General features: G+C 37.1%; 1 protein-coding gene across 1 annotated transcript; it reads right to left on the bottom strand.

The window, feature by feature from the left end:
• Positions 1 to 9127: 9127 nt before the first annotated feature.
• Positions 9128 to 20675, bottom strand: LOC123546883 (transcription factor IIIB 50 kDa subunit-like). The gene is made up of 2 exons (XM_045333508.2): positions 20503 to 20675; positions 9128 to 11436 (listed from the first exon to the last, which is right to left on the bottom strand). Exons 1-2 carry the CDS (start codon positions 20635 to 20637, stop codon positions 10030 to 10032), a joined length of 1542 nt encoding a protein of 513 aa, XP_045189443.2. The 5' UTR covers positions 20638 to 20675; the 3' UTR covers positions 9128 to 10029.
• Between the last annotated feature and the right edge of the window lie 108 nt (positions 20676 to 20783).

The raw sequence follows: 20783 nt of genomic DNA, 5'->3' as shown, positions 1-20783 counted from the left end.
AGTAAAACAAAATAGCACCTTGTTACTTCAACACATCAGATATTTAGTGACCATTATAGTGCATTTTTAGCTCGATTATTCAAAGAATAAGTAGAGCTATCCTACTCACCACGCGTCAGCATCACACCTTCGTTAAGATTTTTGTACCGGTCCACAGTTTGAGAAAAACTTTTGAGATGAAGCTTTGAAACTTTCAACACTTGAGTACCATCATCATGTCCAGTTTTTTGGACATTATATAATAAAAATATACAGGGTCATTGTATAGCGAGTTCAAACAGTCGCACCAGAAGGTGACAGTTCTAAGTAGGGTCACGCTATATACAGGTAACAAGAGTACTGGAAACAGTCACATGCTATTATAGTTTCCTGAACTACACATCTGTAAAGGATGTAGGACCTGTAATGACAATACACAATTTTCCTGTGATTTTGCAGGGTTGTTTTCCATAACAAATATATTTTATGATGGTTTATACTTGGAATATAGGTAGGTGGCTATGAGATGATATGCAGAGCACATGAACCAGGTTGCTAAGTTTAAGGTCAAGGTCACAAATGAAACTAAGAGGTCAAATTTCTCCCTCATATTTCATGTCGAGAGCCTAACTTAATTACTACTCAAGGTATTGATTTAACTTTGCATATTGGTAGATGACAATGAGACAATGTGCAGAGTGCATGAATAAGGTTGGTCAAGGTCACAAATGGAGCTCAAAAGTCAAATTTATCCCACCTATTTTGTGTCAGAAGCAAAACTTGATTCTAATACCTATGCAAGGTTGACCTTAAACTTGTCATATTGGTAGATGGCAATAAATCAATGTGCAGATCTCACAAACAAGGTAAGTAGGTCAAGATAACACATGGACCTCAATGCTCAAAGTTGTCTTTCATATTTCATGTCTAGAGCAAAACGTAATAATCATTTAAGGTATTTACTTCAATTTCGGTTTAAATGTAGGTGGCAATAAGACCATGAGCATACCGCATAAATCAGGTCTATAGGTCAAGGTCATAAGTTCAAATCTGTCCGTCATATCTTGTGTCCAATGCATACCCTAAACATTCAAGTTATTGACTTCAAACTTGGCATATAGGTACATGGTAATGATTCACAGTCACATAATTCCCTTCCCACCCAACACCCCCGAAGAAAGTAATAGTACAGTCTAACCTGTACTAACGGTCACCTCCGATAAAATAATAATGGGAAACCCCCCAGAAATGGGCCTAAAGGCTAAACTGGCCAGAAGTCTGAAAAATACATATATTGGCTGCACCTCCGATCAGCGGTCACCTGGCTTTAGCGGCCAAATTGTCTGCTTCCCTTGGCTGGCTGCTTAAGACAGGTTAGACTGTAGTTTCACTTTTAGTTACATTTTGACTTTGATGTTTATTTTCATGCAATAGGTTCAGCTGGCTAAATATCGACAGAATAGGGAAATGCCAATATTCCTTATATATATAACAGTCTGAGTGGTGTTTCAAGTTACACCAGACAGTAAGCACACCCGCTTAGCTCAGTAGGTAAGAGCGTTGGTCTACGGGATCGTGAGTTCGATCCTCGGGCGGGGCGTATGTTCTCCGTGACTATTTGATAAACGACATTGTGTCTGAAATCATTAGTCCTCCACCTCTGATAATTCATGTGGGGAAGTTGGCTATTACTTGCGGAGAACAGGTTTGTACTGGTACAGAATCCAGGAACACTGGTTAGGTTAACTGCCCGCCGTTATATGACTGAAATACTGTTGAAAACCGGCGTTAAACCCAAAACAAACAAACAAAACACCAGACAGTTACAGAAGCTGCTCCTGTCAAACAGTAGGTGCTACAAGATGAGTGTCAAAGTGTATTCCACTGGCGTAGTTGTATATGTATGTTGCACTGAATCATGAAAGATAACAATTGTGTTAAATAATTATAAACTGGAGATTGTATTTTCATGAAAAACATACTCCCACCATCTACTATGCAGAAATAGTAAAATGCCACCAATTAAGGGCCATAACTCCAGAAAAAATATCACTGAACCATAACATTCCAACTACATGTATATATACAACTAGTGTGAAGTTTGTTCGAATTCGAACCAGTTGTATCAAAAGTAAAACAGATCAAAGAATTTAATAAGTCAAAGGTCATCACTCTGCTGAAAATCGTCTTATCAGAACATGACAATAATATGCACAACTAACTTCACACTTACCACTAATGAGGTTTGGTGGAAATCTGTCCAATGGTGTAAGAGAAGAGGAGAAGTTGCAAAATATATAAAATTTGATAAATAAAGGGCCACAACTCCCTTGAAAATCACTGAACCAGAACATGCTGATAAAAATCATAAGACTTGGTACTGATCACTCCTGCAAGGTTTGGTGGAATTCCTCCCTGATATAATTAGAGAATTCCCTAAAACATCATTAAATGTGACAAATCAACGGCCATCGCTGACAACCAATAAACTGGAACATGCCAATGATATGCTAGGCTCTGCAAAGATCACTTTTGTGAAGTTCCACTTAATTACTCCTGGTGGTATCTAAAAAGTTGCCAGGACAAGGTAAAATACAACAAATCAATGGCCAAAACTCCACTAATAATCACTGAACAGAAATATGCCAACAATATGCACCAATAGGTATGGTACTGATCTGACTCCTATAAGGCTTGGTGGATATCCACCAAATAATATAAGAAGCAACTAGAATGTGTCTGTAGGACACAGGGTGTGACCCCCCCCCCCCACCCCACTGTTACATTTGTCACAAATAAGGGGAAATAATTCAAATGTTTGCAGTCTTAATGGGGTATAGCCTCAACAAACATTTTATGAAAAGGATTCATTATTCTAGGCCATATACTTTTTGAGCTATGAGCATCACAAAAAAAAATTCCACTATTTTGGCTATTTAAGGGCCTTAGCTCTGTAATAAGCACTAAGATTCTCAAGACTAATGCCAAGTGTGCAGGTCACATTATGATAAAGATCCAAGCAAGGTTTCATGAATTTACATCAAATACTTTTTGAGCTAGGCACATAATTAGGTGAAAATGTGTATTTTTTTACTACTTCAGGGGCCATAACTTTAACAAGAGATCACAGAGTGATCTTGGCGCCCACCAATGTGCCATTTTTGAGTGTTCCAAATTTCAAGACTTACTGACTAGCTCAAGGTCAAATTTCATTTCCATACACAACACTGTGCATGTGGTCCAAACTCGAAAGCTGTAGCTTGAGAAATGTGAAAGTAGGTCACTAGGTCAATCTTAAGGTCAAGGTTAATTTCGGTACACAAAACCATGCAAGTGGTCCAAATTTGAAGGCTGTAGCTTGAGAAATGTAAAAGTAGGTCACTAGGTCAAAATCAAGGTCAAATTCTATTTTGGAATACAAAACTATGCATGTGGTCCAAATTTGAAGCCTGTACCTTCAAAAATGTGAAAATAAGTCACTAGGTCAATGTAAAGGTCAAAGTTCATTTTGGTACACAAAACTATGCATGTGGTCCAAATTTGAAGGCTATAGCTTGAGAAATGTAAAAGTAGGTCACTAGGTCAAATCAAGGTCAAATTTTATTTCAGAAAACAAAACTATGCATATGGTCCAAATTTGAAGCCTGTACCTTAAAAATGTGAAAGTAGGTCACTAGGTCAATGTAAAGGTCAAAGTTCATTTTGGTACACAAAACTGTGCAAGTGGTCCAAATTTGAAGGCTGTAGCTTGAGAAATGTAAAAGTAGGTCACTAGGTCAAAATCAAGGTCAAATTCTATTTTGGAATACAAAACTATGCATGTGGTCCAAATTTGAAGCCTGTACCTTAAAAAATGTGAAAGGAGGTCACTAGGTCAATGTGAAGGTCAAAGTTTTTTTCGGTACACAAAACTATGCATGTGGTCCAAATTTGAAGGCTGTAGCTTGAGAAATGTGAAAGTAGGTCACCAGGTCAAAATCAATGTCAAATTTAATTTTGAAACACAAAACTATGCATATGGTCCAAATTTGACGTCTGTACCTTCAAAAATGTGAAAGTAGGTCACTAGGTCAAAATCAAGGTCAAAGTTTTTTCCAGTGCACAAAACTATGCATGTGGTCCAAATTTGAAGGCTGTAGCTACAGAAATGTGAAAGTAGGTCACTAGGTCAAAATCAAGGTCAACTCATGTCAAGGTTCATCTTGCCACTCAAAAATATACATGTGGTCCAAATTTGAAGGCTGTAGCTACAGAAATGTGAAAGTAGGTCACTATGTCAAAATCAAGGTCAACTCATGTCAAGGTTCATCTTGCCACTCAAAAATATACATGTGGTCCAAATTTGAAGGCTGTAGCTACAGAAATGTGAAAGTAGGTCACTATGTCAAAATCAAGGTCAACTCATGTCAAGGTTCATCTTGCCACTCAAAAATATACATGTGGTCCAAATTTGAATGTTGTAGTTATTGACAAGAACATTTTAACAGCTTTTCCCTATATAAGTCTATATGAACCATGTGACCACTGGGGCGGGGCCATTTTTGACCCTAGGGGGATAATTTGAACAAACTTAGTAGAGAACCACTAGATGATGCTACATTACAAGTATCAAAGCCCTAGGCTTTGTGGTTTGGACAAGAAGATTTTCAAAGTTTTTCCTTATATAAGTCTATGTAAACCATATGACCCCCAGGGCGGGGCCATATTTGACCCTAGGGGTATAATTTGAACAATCTTAGTTGAAGACCACTAGATGATGTCTCATACAAAAAATCAAAGCCCTAGGCCCTGTGGTTTTGGACAAGAGGTTATTCAAAGTTTTTCCCTATATAAGTCTATATAAACCATGTGACCCCCAGGGCGGGGCCATATTTGACCCTAGAGAAATAATTTGAATCATCTTGGTAGAGGACCACAAGATAATGCTTCAAACCCTAATATCAAAGCCCTAGGCTCTGTGGTTTTGGACAAGAAGGTTTTCAAAGCTTTTCCCTATATAAATCTATGTAAAATATAGAAATAAACAAAGGGCCATAACTCACTCATAAATTGTTGAACCAGTCTGATTTTCAGACGGACACAACTAGGGTACCAATACATCATTCTGACAAAGTTTGGTCAAAATCCCCCCAGTAGTTTCTGAGGAGATGCGATAACGAGAAATTGTTAACGGACGGACGGAATGACGGACGGACGGACCACGGACGCAGAGTGATTTTAATAGCCCACCATCTGATGATGGTGGGCTAAAAAGAGGGATGGAGCCAGCCCGAAGTTATCATCCATCTATATCATATACTTTTTGAGCTAGGCGCGTCACAAGGTGAGAATGTGCATTTTTAACAATTTTCAGGGGTCATAACTCTGAAAACAAGAGCTCGTCGAACACGAAATGCCCCCCTTGATGCATTCAGTAATTGCACAAGGGACAGAAATTATATGCTCACTGTAAACAAACGTTCTACCATTCTGGTTTAATCTGACCTTGACCTTTAATCTATTAACCTAACAAGAGATTACAGAGTGATCTTGGCATCATCCACTGAGCCATTTTTGAATATTCCAAATTTCAAGACTTGCTCAAGGTCAAAATCAAGGTCAAATTTCATTTCCGTACAAAACAATGTGTATGTGGTCCGAATTTGAAAGCTGTGGCTTGAGAAATATAAAAGTAGGTCACTAGATCAATCTCAAGATCAAAGTTCATTTCGGTACACAAAACTATGCATGTGGTTCAAATTTGAAGGCTGTAGCTTGAGAAATGTGAAAGTAGGTCACTAGGTCAAAATCAAGGTCAAATTTTATTTCGGAACACAAAACTATGCAAGTGGTCCAAATTTGAAGCAGGTACCTTCAGAAATGTGAAAGTAGGTCACTAGGTCAATCTCAAGATCAAAGTTTATTTCAGCACACAAAACTATGATTGTGGTTCAAATTTGAAGGCTGTAGCTTGAGAAATATGAAAGTAGGTCACTAGGTCAAAATCAAGGTCAAATTTTATTTCGGAACAAAAAACTATGCATGTGGTCCAAATTTGAAGCCTGTACCTTCAAAAATGTGAAAGTAGGTCACTAGGTCAAAAACAAGGTCAAAGTTTTTTTCGGTACACAAACCTATGCATGTGGTCCAGATTTGAAGGCTGTAGGTCAGAAATGTGAAAGTAGGTCACTAGGTCAAGATCAAGGCCAACTCATGTCAAGGTTCATCTTGCCACTCAAAACTATACATGTGGTCCAAATTTGAATGATGTAAGTTATGGACATGAAGATTCTAAGTTTTTCCCTATGTAAGTCTATATGAACCATGTGACCCCTGGGGCGGGGCCATATTTGACCCTAGAGGGATAATATGAACAAATTGGTAGAGAACCACTAGATGATGCTACATTACAAAATATCAAAGCCATAGTCATTGTGGTTTGGACAAGAAGATTTTCAAAGTTTTTCCCTATATAAGTCTATGTAAACCATGTGACCCTCGGGGAATAATTTGAACAATCTTAGTAGAGGACCACTAGATGATGTCATATACAAAATATCAAAGCCCTAGGCCTTGTGGTTTTGGACAAGAGGTTTTTTTAAAAGTTTTTTCCTATACAAGTCTATATAAACCATGTGACCACCAGGGTGGGGCCATATTTGACCCCAGGGAAATAATCTGAACAATCTTGGTAGAGGACCACTAGATTTTGCTACATACCAAATATCAAAGCCCCTAAGGTTTTGGACAAGAAGATCAGAAACCGTTTAACTGTTCCTGGCCAATGTGACCTTGACCTAATGACCTCAAAATCAATAGGGGTCATCTGCTGGTCATGGCCAACCTAACTATCAATTTTCCTGACACTAGGCCCAAGCGTTCTTGAGTTACTGTCCGGAAACCATTTTACTGTTCCTGGTCACTGTGACCTTGACCTTTGACATACTGACCTCAAAATCAATAGGGGTCATCTGCTGGTCATGACCAACCTCTCTATCAACTTTCGTGACCCTAGGCCTAGGCGTTCTTGAGTTATCATCCGGAAACCTTTTAAATGTTCAGGTCACTATGACCTTGACCTTTAACATACTGACCTCAAAATCAATAGGGGTCATCTGCTGGTCATGACCAACCTCCTTATCAACTTTCATGATCCTAGGCCCAAGTGTTCTTGAGTTATCATCCCGAAACCGTTTTACTTTTCAGGGTCACTGTGACCTTGACCTTTGACATACAGACCTCAAAATCAATAGGGGTCATCTGCTGGTGATGACCAACCTCCCTATCAACTTTCATGATACTAGGCTCAAGCGTTCTTGAGTTATTATCTGGAAACGGACTGGTCTACATTCCGACCAACCGACATCTGCAAAACAATATATCCCTCCTTCGACGGGGGGCATAATAAGGGGTGGAGGCAGACAAAAAATAGGAGGTGCTCAAGTTCATATCATAATAAAGACTCGTGCTGGGTTTAATCAATGAATATATAATACTTTCTGAGTTAGGCATGTCACAAGGTGAAAATGTGCAATTTTGACTATTTCAGGGGCCATAACTCTGGATATAGGGGGCAGAGCGAGATAAAAAACAGGAGATGCGCAAGTTCATATCATGATAAAGACTCATGCAAGGTTTAATTAATTTATGTGTAATACTTTTTTAGCTAGGCGCGTCACAAGGTCAAAATGTTGCATTTTTTACTATTTCAGGGGCCATAACTCTGAAAACAAGAGCTCGTCGAACTCTGGAAACAGGGGGCGGACCCAGATGAAAAAAGGAGGTGCGCAAGTTCATATCATGATTAAGACTGATGCAAGGTTTCATGAATCTATATCGAATACTTTTTGAGCTTGGCGCGTCACAAGGTGAAAATGTGCATTTTTGACTATTTCAGGGGCCATAACTCTGGAAATAGGGGGCGGAGCCAGACCAAAAATAGGAGGTGCGCAAGTTCATGTCACGATAAAGACTTATGCAAGGTTTCATCAATTTATATCAAATACTTTTTGAGCTAGGCGCATCACAAACTTTGGACAGATGGACAAGACCAAATCTATATGCCCCAATCATTTTAGAGTTTTCTATTTTTAGCTCTAGGGACCCTAGTGGCCAACGGCACAATATCATCTAATTTTTAAAACCTTGTAAAGAAGACTAGGTAAGATGAAAATCCACTAATCAGTTCATGAACAGAAGTCAATTATTTTTGGCCCAAGCTGTCCCTAAAGCGAGCCATTAAATGCCCCCCCCACCATTTGAATTAATATGGGAGACGACAGACCTTAATCTTTCATGCCATGATTGATGAAGATTCATGAAGGGGTTCATGAGAAGAAGTTATTGACGGGTATTTCTATTTTTAGCTCTAATAGCCCCTAATAGGAATCAAGTGCCCAATTTCAATATATATTTAAGAGAGGACTTACAATGCCACTGCAAGGTTGGTGAAGATCCATCAAGCAGTTCATGAATAGTCATTTATAGGTACATGTATTTCAATTTTTTTTTTTGGGTTAATGCGATTAACAGACCCTAAGAGGGACCAAGTGTCTGAATTTGAACACAATTGGTACAGAACCTTATATGAAAGCTACAGATCAATCTGAGATCATGTTTGATTATTATCCACAAATAAGTTCATAAGAAGAAGTTGTTCGAAGGTTTTCCTATTTTTAGCTCTAATGACCCCTGAAAGAGGACGAACAGAAGGTTCAAAACTTCACCGAGGCCTTGCCAGAATGCCAGTTTCCTGTAATTCTGACAAGCAGTTTCAAAAAAGATGATGTTTATGTAAATTATGGACAAAAGCGATGGACAACAGATGCCAGACCATCTACCTATACTAACAGCTTCTGCTCAAGCGAGCTAATAAAACAAAATAATTGAGCCGTGCCATGAGAAAACCTACATATTGGGTTTGCGACCAGCATGGATCCAGACCAGCCTGCGCATCTGCGCAGTCTGGTCAGGATCCATGCTGTTCGCTTTCAAAGCCTATTGGAATTACAGAAACTGTTAGCGAACAGCATGGATCCTAACCAGACTGCGCGGATGCGCAGGCTGGTCTGGATCCATGCTGGTCACAAACCCACTATGTTGGTTTTCTCATGGCACGGCTTAATTATATAAATATAGCTTATCAAAACAAAAAATAGAACTCATCATAATACTTTGCATGTATATTTTTGTTAAAAGCTTGTGAATACCGAATAAACCTGAACGAACATATTCTATTATTGTCCAAATATTTTCAAGCAGTGTGTTTACAATCACTAACTTTTAACTAGAAGTATAATCACACAAACAGGACACAAATCTTAATATCTCAAGGCCACATCTAAGGAACCGAACACGAGTTGAGTACGCTGGTAAGTATTCATACATGTAAGAGAGGGACCATACAAAAAAAAAAGATCAAAATTTTTAGAACGATAAAATGAATATTCTAATATGCTTGTTCCTGTTAAAAATGAAGTCACTTTAATGGGCCATGATATCAATGTTTTTGTTCTGTTTCTGTTTTAGATAAAGGGCATATTAGAATCCAAATAATGTATAGCCAGGGTTTTTCCTTCCTTCATAATAGGGGCCTTTAATAGGCCCCTTCCCCTCAGAAAATTTCTTTTAAATGATGCAGTTTTCCCCAAAAATTGACTTTACATCAGGTTTTTTATTCCCCTTTGCCCAAATACCGAGCTATTTTTTCCCTAAAGTCACAAGCCTGGGCACCTTCCCCTCCTGGTAGAAAAAACCCTGATAGCAAAATCCTGTTTTACTGATATCAATAAATTAGTACATTCAAAATCAGTTATACATTGCCAGAATAATTCACTAAGCTATGCCCTGATGAAATGAACTGCCTTGGTAATCACGAAAGGCTGAACAATTCGCAAGCTCAACTAGTACTTTAAAGCCAACAACATAAATTCAAGTATTCTGAAGCATCTTTAGTAATCTCAAGACTTAAAGCAAACTACTAACTGCAAAAACACTGATATTTAATTTTAACAATACAAAAATATTCAAAACTGATTACTTAAATGACTTTTTTTATAATCTGACTCGATGTTAATCATAATAATTATCGTCATCAGAAGAAGCAAAGTCAACTCCCTCATCTCCTTCCTCATTACTGTTTGTTTGTCTTCTGAATAAGTAATTCACAATACTCTTTCTATCGTTATCACCATAATCACCATCATCATCATCATCATCACCATCTTCATCATTTGTATCTACAGCATTCTGACTTGCATTATTTGCATTTTCCTCCTTAACATTTTCAAACTTTTCTAGACCTGTTAAATTTCTAGTTTGTTCATCAACATCTACATAAACGGCATCCTCTTCTTCTTCGTTATGAAGTCCAAATCGTTTATTAACCTCTTTTTTTATCATTACTTCTTTTGATGATAAAATATAGTGGTCAGTATCATCATCAGACCCTAAGTCAAAACTTTCTAAACCTGAACTGTTGCCACTGTACTGCTTATCAAAATCTCTTTCAGCTCTTTTTTCACTCTTTATCTTTTGTTTCTTTTCTGCAGGAAGTCCTTCAGTGTCTCCACTCCCTGTTTTTTCTTCTGCTTGTTTTCTTTTTGGACACGAACGAAAAATATAGCCTGGATCTTCGATCATGTCTGGACAAACTTCTGTTACCTCTTTATCGGTATCTTCCATCTCATTTACAGCGGTAAGAACTGCCTGGGCAAACAAGGATGACTGATACTTAATTATGTCTTTAATGTGAACTTCCACTCTATCAACTTCCACATCTAACCCCTTCACCCATGGTAGTTCTTTAGCCATGGCTTTTAGTGTTTTTTCAACTTCGGGCTTACAGCCATATTTTAATGTCTTTCTAAAGTTGAACTTTTTACAAAAAGCTTTAAAAGTGAGTCGCCAGTGTGCGGCTATGTCTGATGCTTTGAATGCAAAATAAGCACAAGGCACTGCGTAGGACATACAGCAACGTCCAGTTGTTATCATTGCCCGCTGCATTATACTTAGAATCTGATTCGCTGTTTTCACTATATCACCTGGCAAATCGGACTGAGACAGCACTCTATAAGCCTCATTTTGAATGTCGATGGGCGGTAAATGTACATTATACTTATGTTTAAGACACTTCAAAGCTGACCCAAATCTTCTAGCTGAATTCTTTATGTTGAGAAAGAAACCTAATTCTCTAATATTAATGGAAAATTTATGCATCCTTGCAGAGGAGTATAAGCAGGCCATACACATTGTCTTTTTGCTATCTACCAAAGTATTATGTAACTCATTATCATAAACTCTTTCATAGAGCTGGCACGCCTCTTTAGTTATGACATCACCAACTTTCAGCTGAATTCCAATGTTAGTTATCAATTTTTTACCAAGTGCTTTGTTTCTTTCAGCACAACTTGATGTTGTTTTCATCCATCTTTTCCCACCTGCTGGACCATAACAGTTGCCATCACTTATAGTTGTCCCCTGAAAACAGATCAAACTGATTTGTAATAGTCACAAAAAGGTTACAAGTACAGTTTAAACAAACTTGCTCATTAACGTAAAGATAAAACTTCATTGTGTCAACTGTCAATCTCTTTATGTGAATTGGGGGAGGGGGTGGGTATGGCATACTGTTGGAGTATTTATATCTTACGGAAATGATAAAGTTGTGCTTTGGGCTAAAATTAAGACTTAGTATATTATTTTCTGCTGCATTTTGGAAAAGTACACTTTTCCCCATATTTCTTCTTCTAAATGGCAGGATGACTGGATATGCAATATCTGGGTACAGCACCATGACAGGATAGTACTGGAAGAAACACAAACATAAATGTTAAACAGTATAATGTTTGTGATGTAAGTTGATTTTTCATTAACCATTACCCTGCTAAATTTCTTAAATGGACTGGTCCATCATTCAGTTTGGGTAATACCATTTATTATTCGAAGGGGTGTTCACTGAAAATTTACTAACTGAATAGCGAACAGTGCAGACCATGATCAGACTGCACGGATGTGCAGGCTGATCTTGGTCTGCACTGGCCGCAAAGGCAGAATCACTTGCCGCCAGCAGGCTAAAGGTTAAAGTAGAACAGAAAATTGTTAAAAGTAATTCTAATAATGAAACAAAATTGTGTTAATACAGTGTGCTCTTGAAACTGTTTAAAGCTCTTCCACCTGATACTAGCTGACACACAATTTTTATGGCAATATATCTTCCATGTTGAGTAAGACGGCTATGGTGGTCCTAAGTAGTTCATCTGACCTTTACTACTTGACCTTGAATATATGTATACCACACTGAATCATGAAAAGTAACAACTCTGCTTGGTATTTATAAAATAAAATACTGAACAGGTCAAGTGCCCCCATCTGAACAAATCTGAGGGAGGACCTTACAATGATGTTAGTCCTGTTACAGACCGTAGCTGAATGAAGATTTGCAAATCAATCCACAGGAAAAAAGTATTGCAAAGATATTTCAATTTTTTAGCTCAAGTGTCCACTAAGAGAGGCCAAGCATCCCAATTTGAAGAAATTTAACAGAAGGCTTATAAGAATACTACAGCTCAAGTTTGATGAAGATCCAGAGCTTCACAATAAGCTGTTTAAAGTTATTTCTACTTTTAGCCCTAATGGCCCCAAAAATGTGCTTAGTTCTCCGCATTTAAAAAAGGTAGGGGCTAGAGAACCGGAATCAGTTCCCTAGACAGCATACTTATTCGTGCAGAACTGGTTCTCTATCCAAAGTACCGTGCATAGAATAGAGAACCAGAATTTTATTTCTATGCATAAAGCTGCTGAAATTCATTTTTCCTCTGGTAAATATCATCTAATTAATTTTACCATTTCATCACGACATGCCCTTGCATTTATCTGCATTTACTGTGTACCCAGATAAAACATTAATCGATGAATGTCCATATTATTTTGTAAAAAGTGATGTTTTTTAACGGTCTAAACTTAAATTGTTAAAACGAAAATTTATATATATTTTTGAAGAACAGAAAGCTCATAAAACAAGCAATTCATTAATTAATTTTGACTGTTATTTCGAAATAAAATGGATTAATTATGAACGCTAATTAACTACTGTTTTTCTAAAAGTTTTGAACATAACACTGCTGCTACTGAAATTAAATGCTACTTAAAACAGTTATTCACGTTAAAAAAATATTTGAATAGTATAATATGAAAATTGTAAGTATTTCAAAAATGTTTTAATTTTGAAAATCCAGTGAAAAAAAAAATGTTAAAATTTAAAAATTCTGTTCCAATAAAAGCCACCAGATGAACAGATTTTAATGAGTGACATCATGGTGATCTCACCATTATTGATTTCAACAACCTTTCGTTTTATCAGCTGAATAATGCTGTGATTTATTGTAAATCTTTAGCATGTATTCACACAAAATTTTGTTTGCAGATAAGTATCGATATCTTTAAGTAAATAACATTAAAACTATATGTGAAATTATTCTCGTTTCGAAATTATCAGGCTGTACGGTAATTTATTGATCTTGTTTGGCAGGAATTTAGAACAGGGTTTTCGTGGTAATTCGGGGGTATTTAAGCGTTACACAGGTGTAGTCATCACTTGAGGCTAGAATTTTGACAGCAATACACATCAGGACCCACCCACCCTCCCTTATTTGAAGCTGAACTAAACTATTTAATGGACCATGGATATATCAGAGACTTATAGCTTTATAGCTTTATAAAATAAGAATTGTTGTGATCCGACTTTAGAATAATTAATTACACTATTCATTTGGATTCAAAAACATGAATAATATACATTTAGAATCATAATTTTAAATAATAGTTTCGGAAAGCTGAGTATTTTAGTTTTGAATAACACGTTTGTACGATTACTAAAAGTATGTGTTAGTTTCGTTTCAGAATATCTTAAAGAATCAAGCTTACAATCCATGCCAAAGCCTGATGGGTACAACAAGAGGAAATCCACACTATAGAAATGTTGTATTTACTCCGCGAAAAATGTAAAGATATTTGCTGTCAAAATACATAGTCTAAACCTATACTGAATCTGTTTTTTGTTCTGATAATTGAGATTAGAGAATAATTGATTTACTCACAGCTTTAGTGTGAGTAAATAAAATCATTACATATTCATTAGGAAATCTATTACCGGACAGCTAGAAAATACCCTGAGGATTTGCCAGCAATCCGGTAACTGGACGGCTAAAATGCAGGCTAGGCGTCCGGTTACCGGACGGCTAGACATTTCCTTTTGTGAAATTATTTCAAAATCGGACCATCTGTTTTACTTTAGGAGATGTCGTTTGAAGTTTTTTCTATTTTTGGTTGCGGGTTTTATCCCGCTACCAAAGTTAAGTGTATTTCTGACAATCATGTAGCATCTTTATTTGATTCCAAATCACATCCAAAGGATGTTCATGTGCTACACAAAGTAGTCCCATTCTTGGACAATGCTGATGAATTATCAATGATCAAGCAGTTCCTATTCGTCCTCTATCCATTTACACTAGCCATTTAGATTATATAAGATCTGTCAGTGATTAGGTATTCCAGCCCATGGTTACATCACTGACTTCCAGCTGTTCATGTAAGGTCAGGCAGAGTTTATCTTAGAAATGAGGCACATTAGTATTTGTTTCTTATACATGTATATTTATAGATTGGCATTTAAAATGAAAATAAATCTAACAAAACCCCGCAACCACCAGACATCTCAAGGCTTTGATTTGCTCTGGCAGCCCCTATGTGCAACCAAGCGGAACCATTTGATCAACTTTGGTAGAGGACCACCCAAGGTAGCAACATACACCACTTTTTGTTAGTTTTGATTTACAGGCATAAAATTATGTTTTTGGACTCTAATATGAGTATAAATGACAAATCAATTGTGTTTTTGAATGTAAATATTACCGATAAAGTTTTATGCGGTGTTAAAGTCATGTCCTAGATTTTGACACGTAACAACGTTTTCAGGTGTTTTGTGCAAAATTGTCTGCAGTTAATTGCATTTTTTTCTGCTACATGTATTTGATTTATCTTAATATGACTTATTCATCCACTATAAAGGAACTTTTCCCTAGTTTCTGTAGAGAGATTACAAAGCCATTCAATAGGAGAGATCATGTTTGTATACAAATCCATTGTATTTTTGTAACCCCCGACAACAAAGTTGTAAGGGGGGGTATACTGGTTTCAGGTTGTCTGTCTGTCTGTCCGTCCGTAGACACAATCTTGTACGCACCATCTCTCCTCATCCCCTTGACACAATTTAATGAAACTTCATACAAGTGATCAGTAACATCAGCAGTTGTGCATGGGGCATGTTAGGTTATTTCAGAAAAAAAATTGCAGAGTTACGGGACTTTGTTTTTTGTTACTATACTATATACATAATCTTGTGCATCAGCAGTTGTGCATGGGGCATGTTAGGTTATTTCAGAAAAAAAATTGCAGAGATACGGGACTTTGTTTTTTGTTACTATACTATATACATAATCTTGTGCGCACCATCTCTCCTCATCCCCTTGACACAATTTAATGAAACTTCACACAAGTGATCATTAACAACATTAGATGTGCATGGGGCATGTTAGGTTCTTTCAACAACAAAAATTGCAGAGTTATGGGACTTTGTTTTTTGTTAACATACTATGTACCTACAGTCTGCATATGCAATCTTGTGCGCGCCTAATCTTCCGAACCCTTGCACACAATTTAATGAAACTTCACACAAGTGATCAGTATCAACCCTAGTTGTGCATGGTGACAATGGTGCATGTTACGTTCTTTTAGATATATATTCTGCATAGTTATGGGACTTTTTTTTTGTTACTATACTGTATACATACAGTCTATATTCATACAGTCCAGATAATTATGCAATCTTGTGTGCGTCAGATTGCAATTTACTGTGTGCATGAGGGGGGTACATTCGTCACCTTTAGTGATAGCTCTTGTTTACATTTACTTTAGAACTGATGAAACAAAGGTCGGGTGGGCAGACGCCGAGCGTCCATGTTTTTCGTAAACTGTGATGTTTTTCTAACGGCTTAAACTTTTTTAAAACACAAATAATATAAATATTTTTTTGATCAATGGAAAGGTGTTAAAACCAGCAATTTATTGATTTCTTTTAATTATTATTTCAAAATAGAATGGATTTATTATGAACGCTTAACTTACAGTGCTTTTTTTCTAAAACTTTGGAGCATCGTTACACTGTTATTAAAATCATATGACATTTGAAATATTTTTTCATTTCAAAAGATATTTAAATAAGAAAATATGAAAATCGTAAGCATTTCAAAACTTTTTGAATTTTTAAAATCCATAAATTAGCAAAAAAGTTATTAGAAATTAAAAATTCTGATCCCATACACAAACGATGTAAAAACATGTTAAGCCCACCACCAGATAAACAGGTGTTAATGCATGATGTCATGGCAATCTCTCCTACAAACAAGAGGGCCATGATGGCCCTATATATCGCTCACCAGAGTTGATCTGGCCTACTGACCTAGTTATTGACCCCACATGACCAAGAGTTGAACTTGATTTAAAGATCATCAAGACAAACATTCTGATTAAATTTCATTAAGATTTGGTTACAACTGTGGCCTCTAAAGTGTTCACAAGCTTTTCCTTTGATTTGACCAGGTGACCTAGTTTTTGACCCCACATGACCTAGATTCGAACTTGACCTAGAAATTATCAAGCCAAACTTTCTGACTAAGTTTCATAAATATTGGGACACAACTGTGGTCTTTAGAGTGTTCACAAACTTTTCATTTGATTTGACAAGGTGACCTAGTTTTTGATCCAACAAGACCCAGTTTCAAATTTGACCTAGAGATCATATCTGGCCAAGTTTCATAAAGATTGGGTCACAAACGTGGTCTCTAGAGTGTTCACAAGGTTCTCCATTGATCTGACATACTGACAAAGTTTTTGATCAAACATGGCCCAGATTCAAACTTGACCTAGAGATCATCAAGAATAACATTCTGACTAAGTTTCATAAAGATTGGGTCACAAATGTGGTCTCTAGAGTGTTCACAAGGTTTTCCATTGATCTGATTTACTGACCTAGTTTTCGAGCCCACATGACCCAGTTTCGAACTTGACCTAGAAATCATCAAGATTGACATTCTGACCAAATTCCATAAAGATTGGGTCAAAAATGTGGTCTCTAGAGTGTTCACAAGCATTTTCTTTGATCTGACCTACTGACCTAGTTTCTGACCCACATGACCCAGTTTTGAACTTGACCTAGAGATCATCAAGACTAACATTCTGACCAAGTTTCATAAAGACTGGGTCAACAAGAGCTGTCTGATGACAGCGTGCTCGACTATTCGAAGAACTGATTGAAGAATGGGGTCAAAATATTTCCACGGATATTCAGACAAAAGAAATAAATAGATTAGACGAACAATGTTCCTGTATTACTTTGATTTCAATAAGTCTTGCACTAAATGGCAATATATGAGCCAATTTCAAAGTCCAAAAAGGGCCATAATTCAGTCAAAATAGTTATGTACTCTTGCCTACAGATGGAAATCATAATGAAAAACAAGTGTTTAAAGTTTAAAAGCCATATGTCAAATAGTTTTGACAAAACATGGACTTGTATGAAAACAGAACCAATTTCAAAGTCCAAAAAGGGTCATAATTCTGCCAAAATAGGTGACAGAGTTATGTTCTCTTTCCTACAGATAAAAATTATTATACTTAACAAGTGATAAAAGTTTCAAAGCCATATGTCAAACACTACAAAAAATATGAACTGGTACGAAAAACTTAACCAAGATTTCTAAGTCAAAAAGGGCCATAATTCAGCCAAAATCCTTGATGGAGTTATGTGCTCTTGCCTATAACTGGACATGGCGATGGTAAACAAGAGTTGAAAGTTTCAAAGCTTTATCTCAAAAGACTTTGTCTAAATATGGACTGGTACGAAAAACTTAACCAAGATTTCTAAGTCGAAAGGGGCCATAATTCAGCCAAAATCCCTGATGGAGTTATCTTCTCTTGCCTATAACTGGCCATGGTGATGGTAAACAAGAGTTGTAAGTTTCAAAGCTTTATCTTAAAAGACTTTGTCAAAATATGAACTGGTACGAAAAACTTAACCATGATTTCTAAGTCAAAAGGGGCCATAATTCAGCCAAAATCCTTGATGGAGTTATGTGCTCTTGCCTATAACTGGCCATGATGATGGTAAACAAGTGTTGAAAGTTTCAAAGCTTTATCTCAAAAGACTTTGTCAAAATGTGGACTGGTACGAAAAACTTAACCAAGGTGTGACGCCGACACCGACGCCGTGGTGAGTAGGATAGCTCTACTTATTCTTCGAATAGTCGAGCTAAAAATGTGGTCTTTAGAGTGTTCACAAGCTTTTCCTTTGATCTGACCTATGACCTAGATTTTGACCCCACATGACCCAGTTTCAAACTTGACCTAGAGATCATCAAGACTAACATTTTGACCAAGTTACATAAAGATTGGGTCAAAATTGTGGCCTCTAGAGTGTTCACAAGGCAAATGTTGACACACGACAATGGACGTCGGACAATGACCGGTCATAATTGCTCACCTTGCGCACTTTGTGCTCCAGATTGTGAGCTAAAAATTATGGCTGAACATTTAGCCCCATTCAAATACATGTATGCCTGCTCAGTGTTCGACACTAACGGTGTCCCGGGATCCCGAGGTCACCAAAAATCCGCAAGGGATCCTAAAGTTCACAGTTTCGGTGTTCCGTCGGGACTCTTGATTTTCAGATAAAATATGATTCTAAAAAAGTGAAATTCCCCAGTCTTGTTCGCTCAAACATCGGTCTTTTGCTTCAGTTGACCCGAGGTCCCGGGTTTTGACCCGCGAAAATCGAGAAAAACTCGTATTTTACCCGCATAAATTACGGCACGCGCGTCAAAAAAATGATTACAAATAAGGGGGTTATAAGGGGGAATGAACTTGGCGGCATACATTTAGACGAACTACAACAAATCGCAGAGGAGTGCGATGGTAGTGAAGATGAGGGGGAAGAGGACTTGGACAGAAATGACATTATTCTTTTACAGCAAAAGTCATACAAGCTACTGTTGTTGAAATAAAGTGGAAATAAAATACATGTAGTACTGTAAACAGTTGTGTGCTTGTTAGATTGTAGTTTTTTCATGTTCTAACCACATTTTGTTATCAGGGACTCCTAATTTTCAGCAGGGATTCCTAAATTTCCCAGCAGGTATTCCTTCGGGATACCTGGCAAAAAAGTTAGTGTCGAACGCTGCTGCTTCTTGTCAATTCGACCCTTCCTGTGGTTTCAATCCCTTAGCATTTTCTGAAATAACGCAGGAGACGCATCTGACATCAGCCAAGTACCGGTTACGTTCGATACGTCGAAGATTCACCTAAGCGTAAAACGCGAATTTATCACTCAACATGCGCAAAAAGCAGATAAATCATCAAACAAATGGTTGACACAGTATATATTCGACCTTAATTTCATCTAAATTCCCGATTATTTGCCATTAAATCGTTGAAGTTTCCATTTAATTTCCGCTAAACTTTCTTCCACGCAACCGTACTCTTGCAGGTGTGTATTGATTTTTCAGCCGGTAGTTGCTTCCCTTTCAAAAACCCTGTATATTACCGTTAAATTCATACTTACTGGTCCGCCATTTTTAATGCAAAATAAGGCGAGCGGCTGACGTTTTCGCAAGTTGTTGGGTCATGCAATTGTTCGCGCACCTGCTCTTTTGACTAAATTTCTTGATTTTGCTTTGAATCTTATTTAATAATACATTTTGTTGCATAATGCCAGTATTTTCGATTTTTCAACCAACTAATTGGTGTCTTATAGAGGGTCAAAGGAAATAAGGCTGCAGTGCCTAAAACTAATTTCTTCGTCCAGAAACTAATCATCCAGTTGACATGTGTTTTTAAAAAGTTACACTTTCCAGTTTGTACATCGTTATTTTACAATTCTACATACAAGTGGCTTCAGGATGGAATGAATAAAGTGAACTCTGCGGTAAATACTAATTTTTCACGTTAAACAAGACTTTCTACACATATGCATTCAGAGGGTGCGAATTAACAAGAAAGCTTTTTAGCGATTCAGACCGATGACATGGCTGGTTTTATATATGCATAATTTATATATTTTATATTTCTTTGTGTTTTAAGCTATTTATATCTTTGAAGGAATGCCCAAAATATACTTTGACCTAATTTTGACCCTCGCACATGTCTTTGTTAATGCGCATGCGCAGAAGGAAGTGTTAAGGGGATCGAAACTACAGCATAACAGGCTACTTTCACTTTGGAAATTTCTAATCTGCCCATAATTTTTTAAGTCTTGAAAGTCATACAGTATTTTAAATACCCTCTATATAACATGATAAAGTAGGCTGAAAAGTGAACATAAGCATTTCAATTTTTTTGTGGTCACATTTTTTGGAAATCTTGAAAAAAAACTTTGCAAGAGTTATCTTTCCTGCGGTTATGAACGTCCGAACGCTCTAGCAGTTGTGTATTTACCTCGAACTGGTCAGCTGATGTCAATTCTTGCATATCACTATCCATAGCCCCACACTCAGTGCATACACGAACTTTCTGGCCATTTTCAATATCTTCTGTAACTGCTTTCTCACCACAAACTGGACAAGTTTCCATTTTTCTACTTTCTGTTTGCCCGCTTTGTTGTTGTTGTTGTAGATGGAGTGAATAATTAATTTGGAAACCCGTACCGTGCCGTACAATTATTTTTCACTTTTACTTCCGAGGTCGGGGACAGTATTAAAGGACTGTATTACAAGATA

Source organism: Mercenaria mercenaria, chromosome 9, assembly GCF_021730395.1.
Source record: "Mercenaria mercenaria strain notata chromosome 9, MADL_Memer_1, whole genome shotgun sequence".
In the NCBI taxonomy this organism is placed as follows: Eukaryota; Metazoa; Mollusca; class Bivalvia; order Venerida; family Veneridae; genus Mercenaria; species Mercenaria mercenaria.
This window is presented reverse-complemented; position numbering and strand designations above follow the sequence as displayed.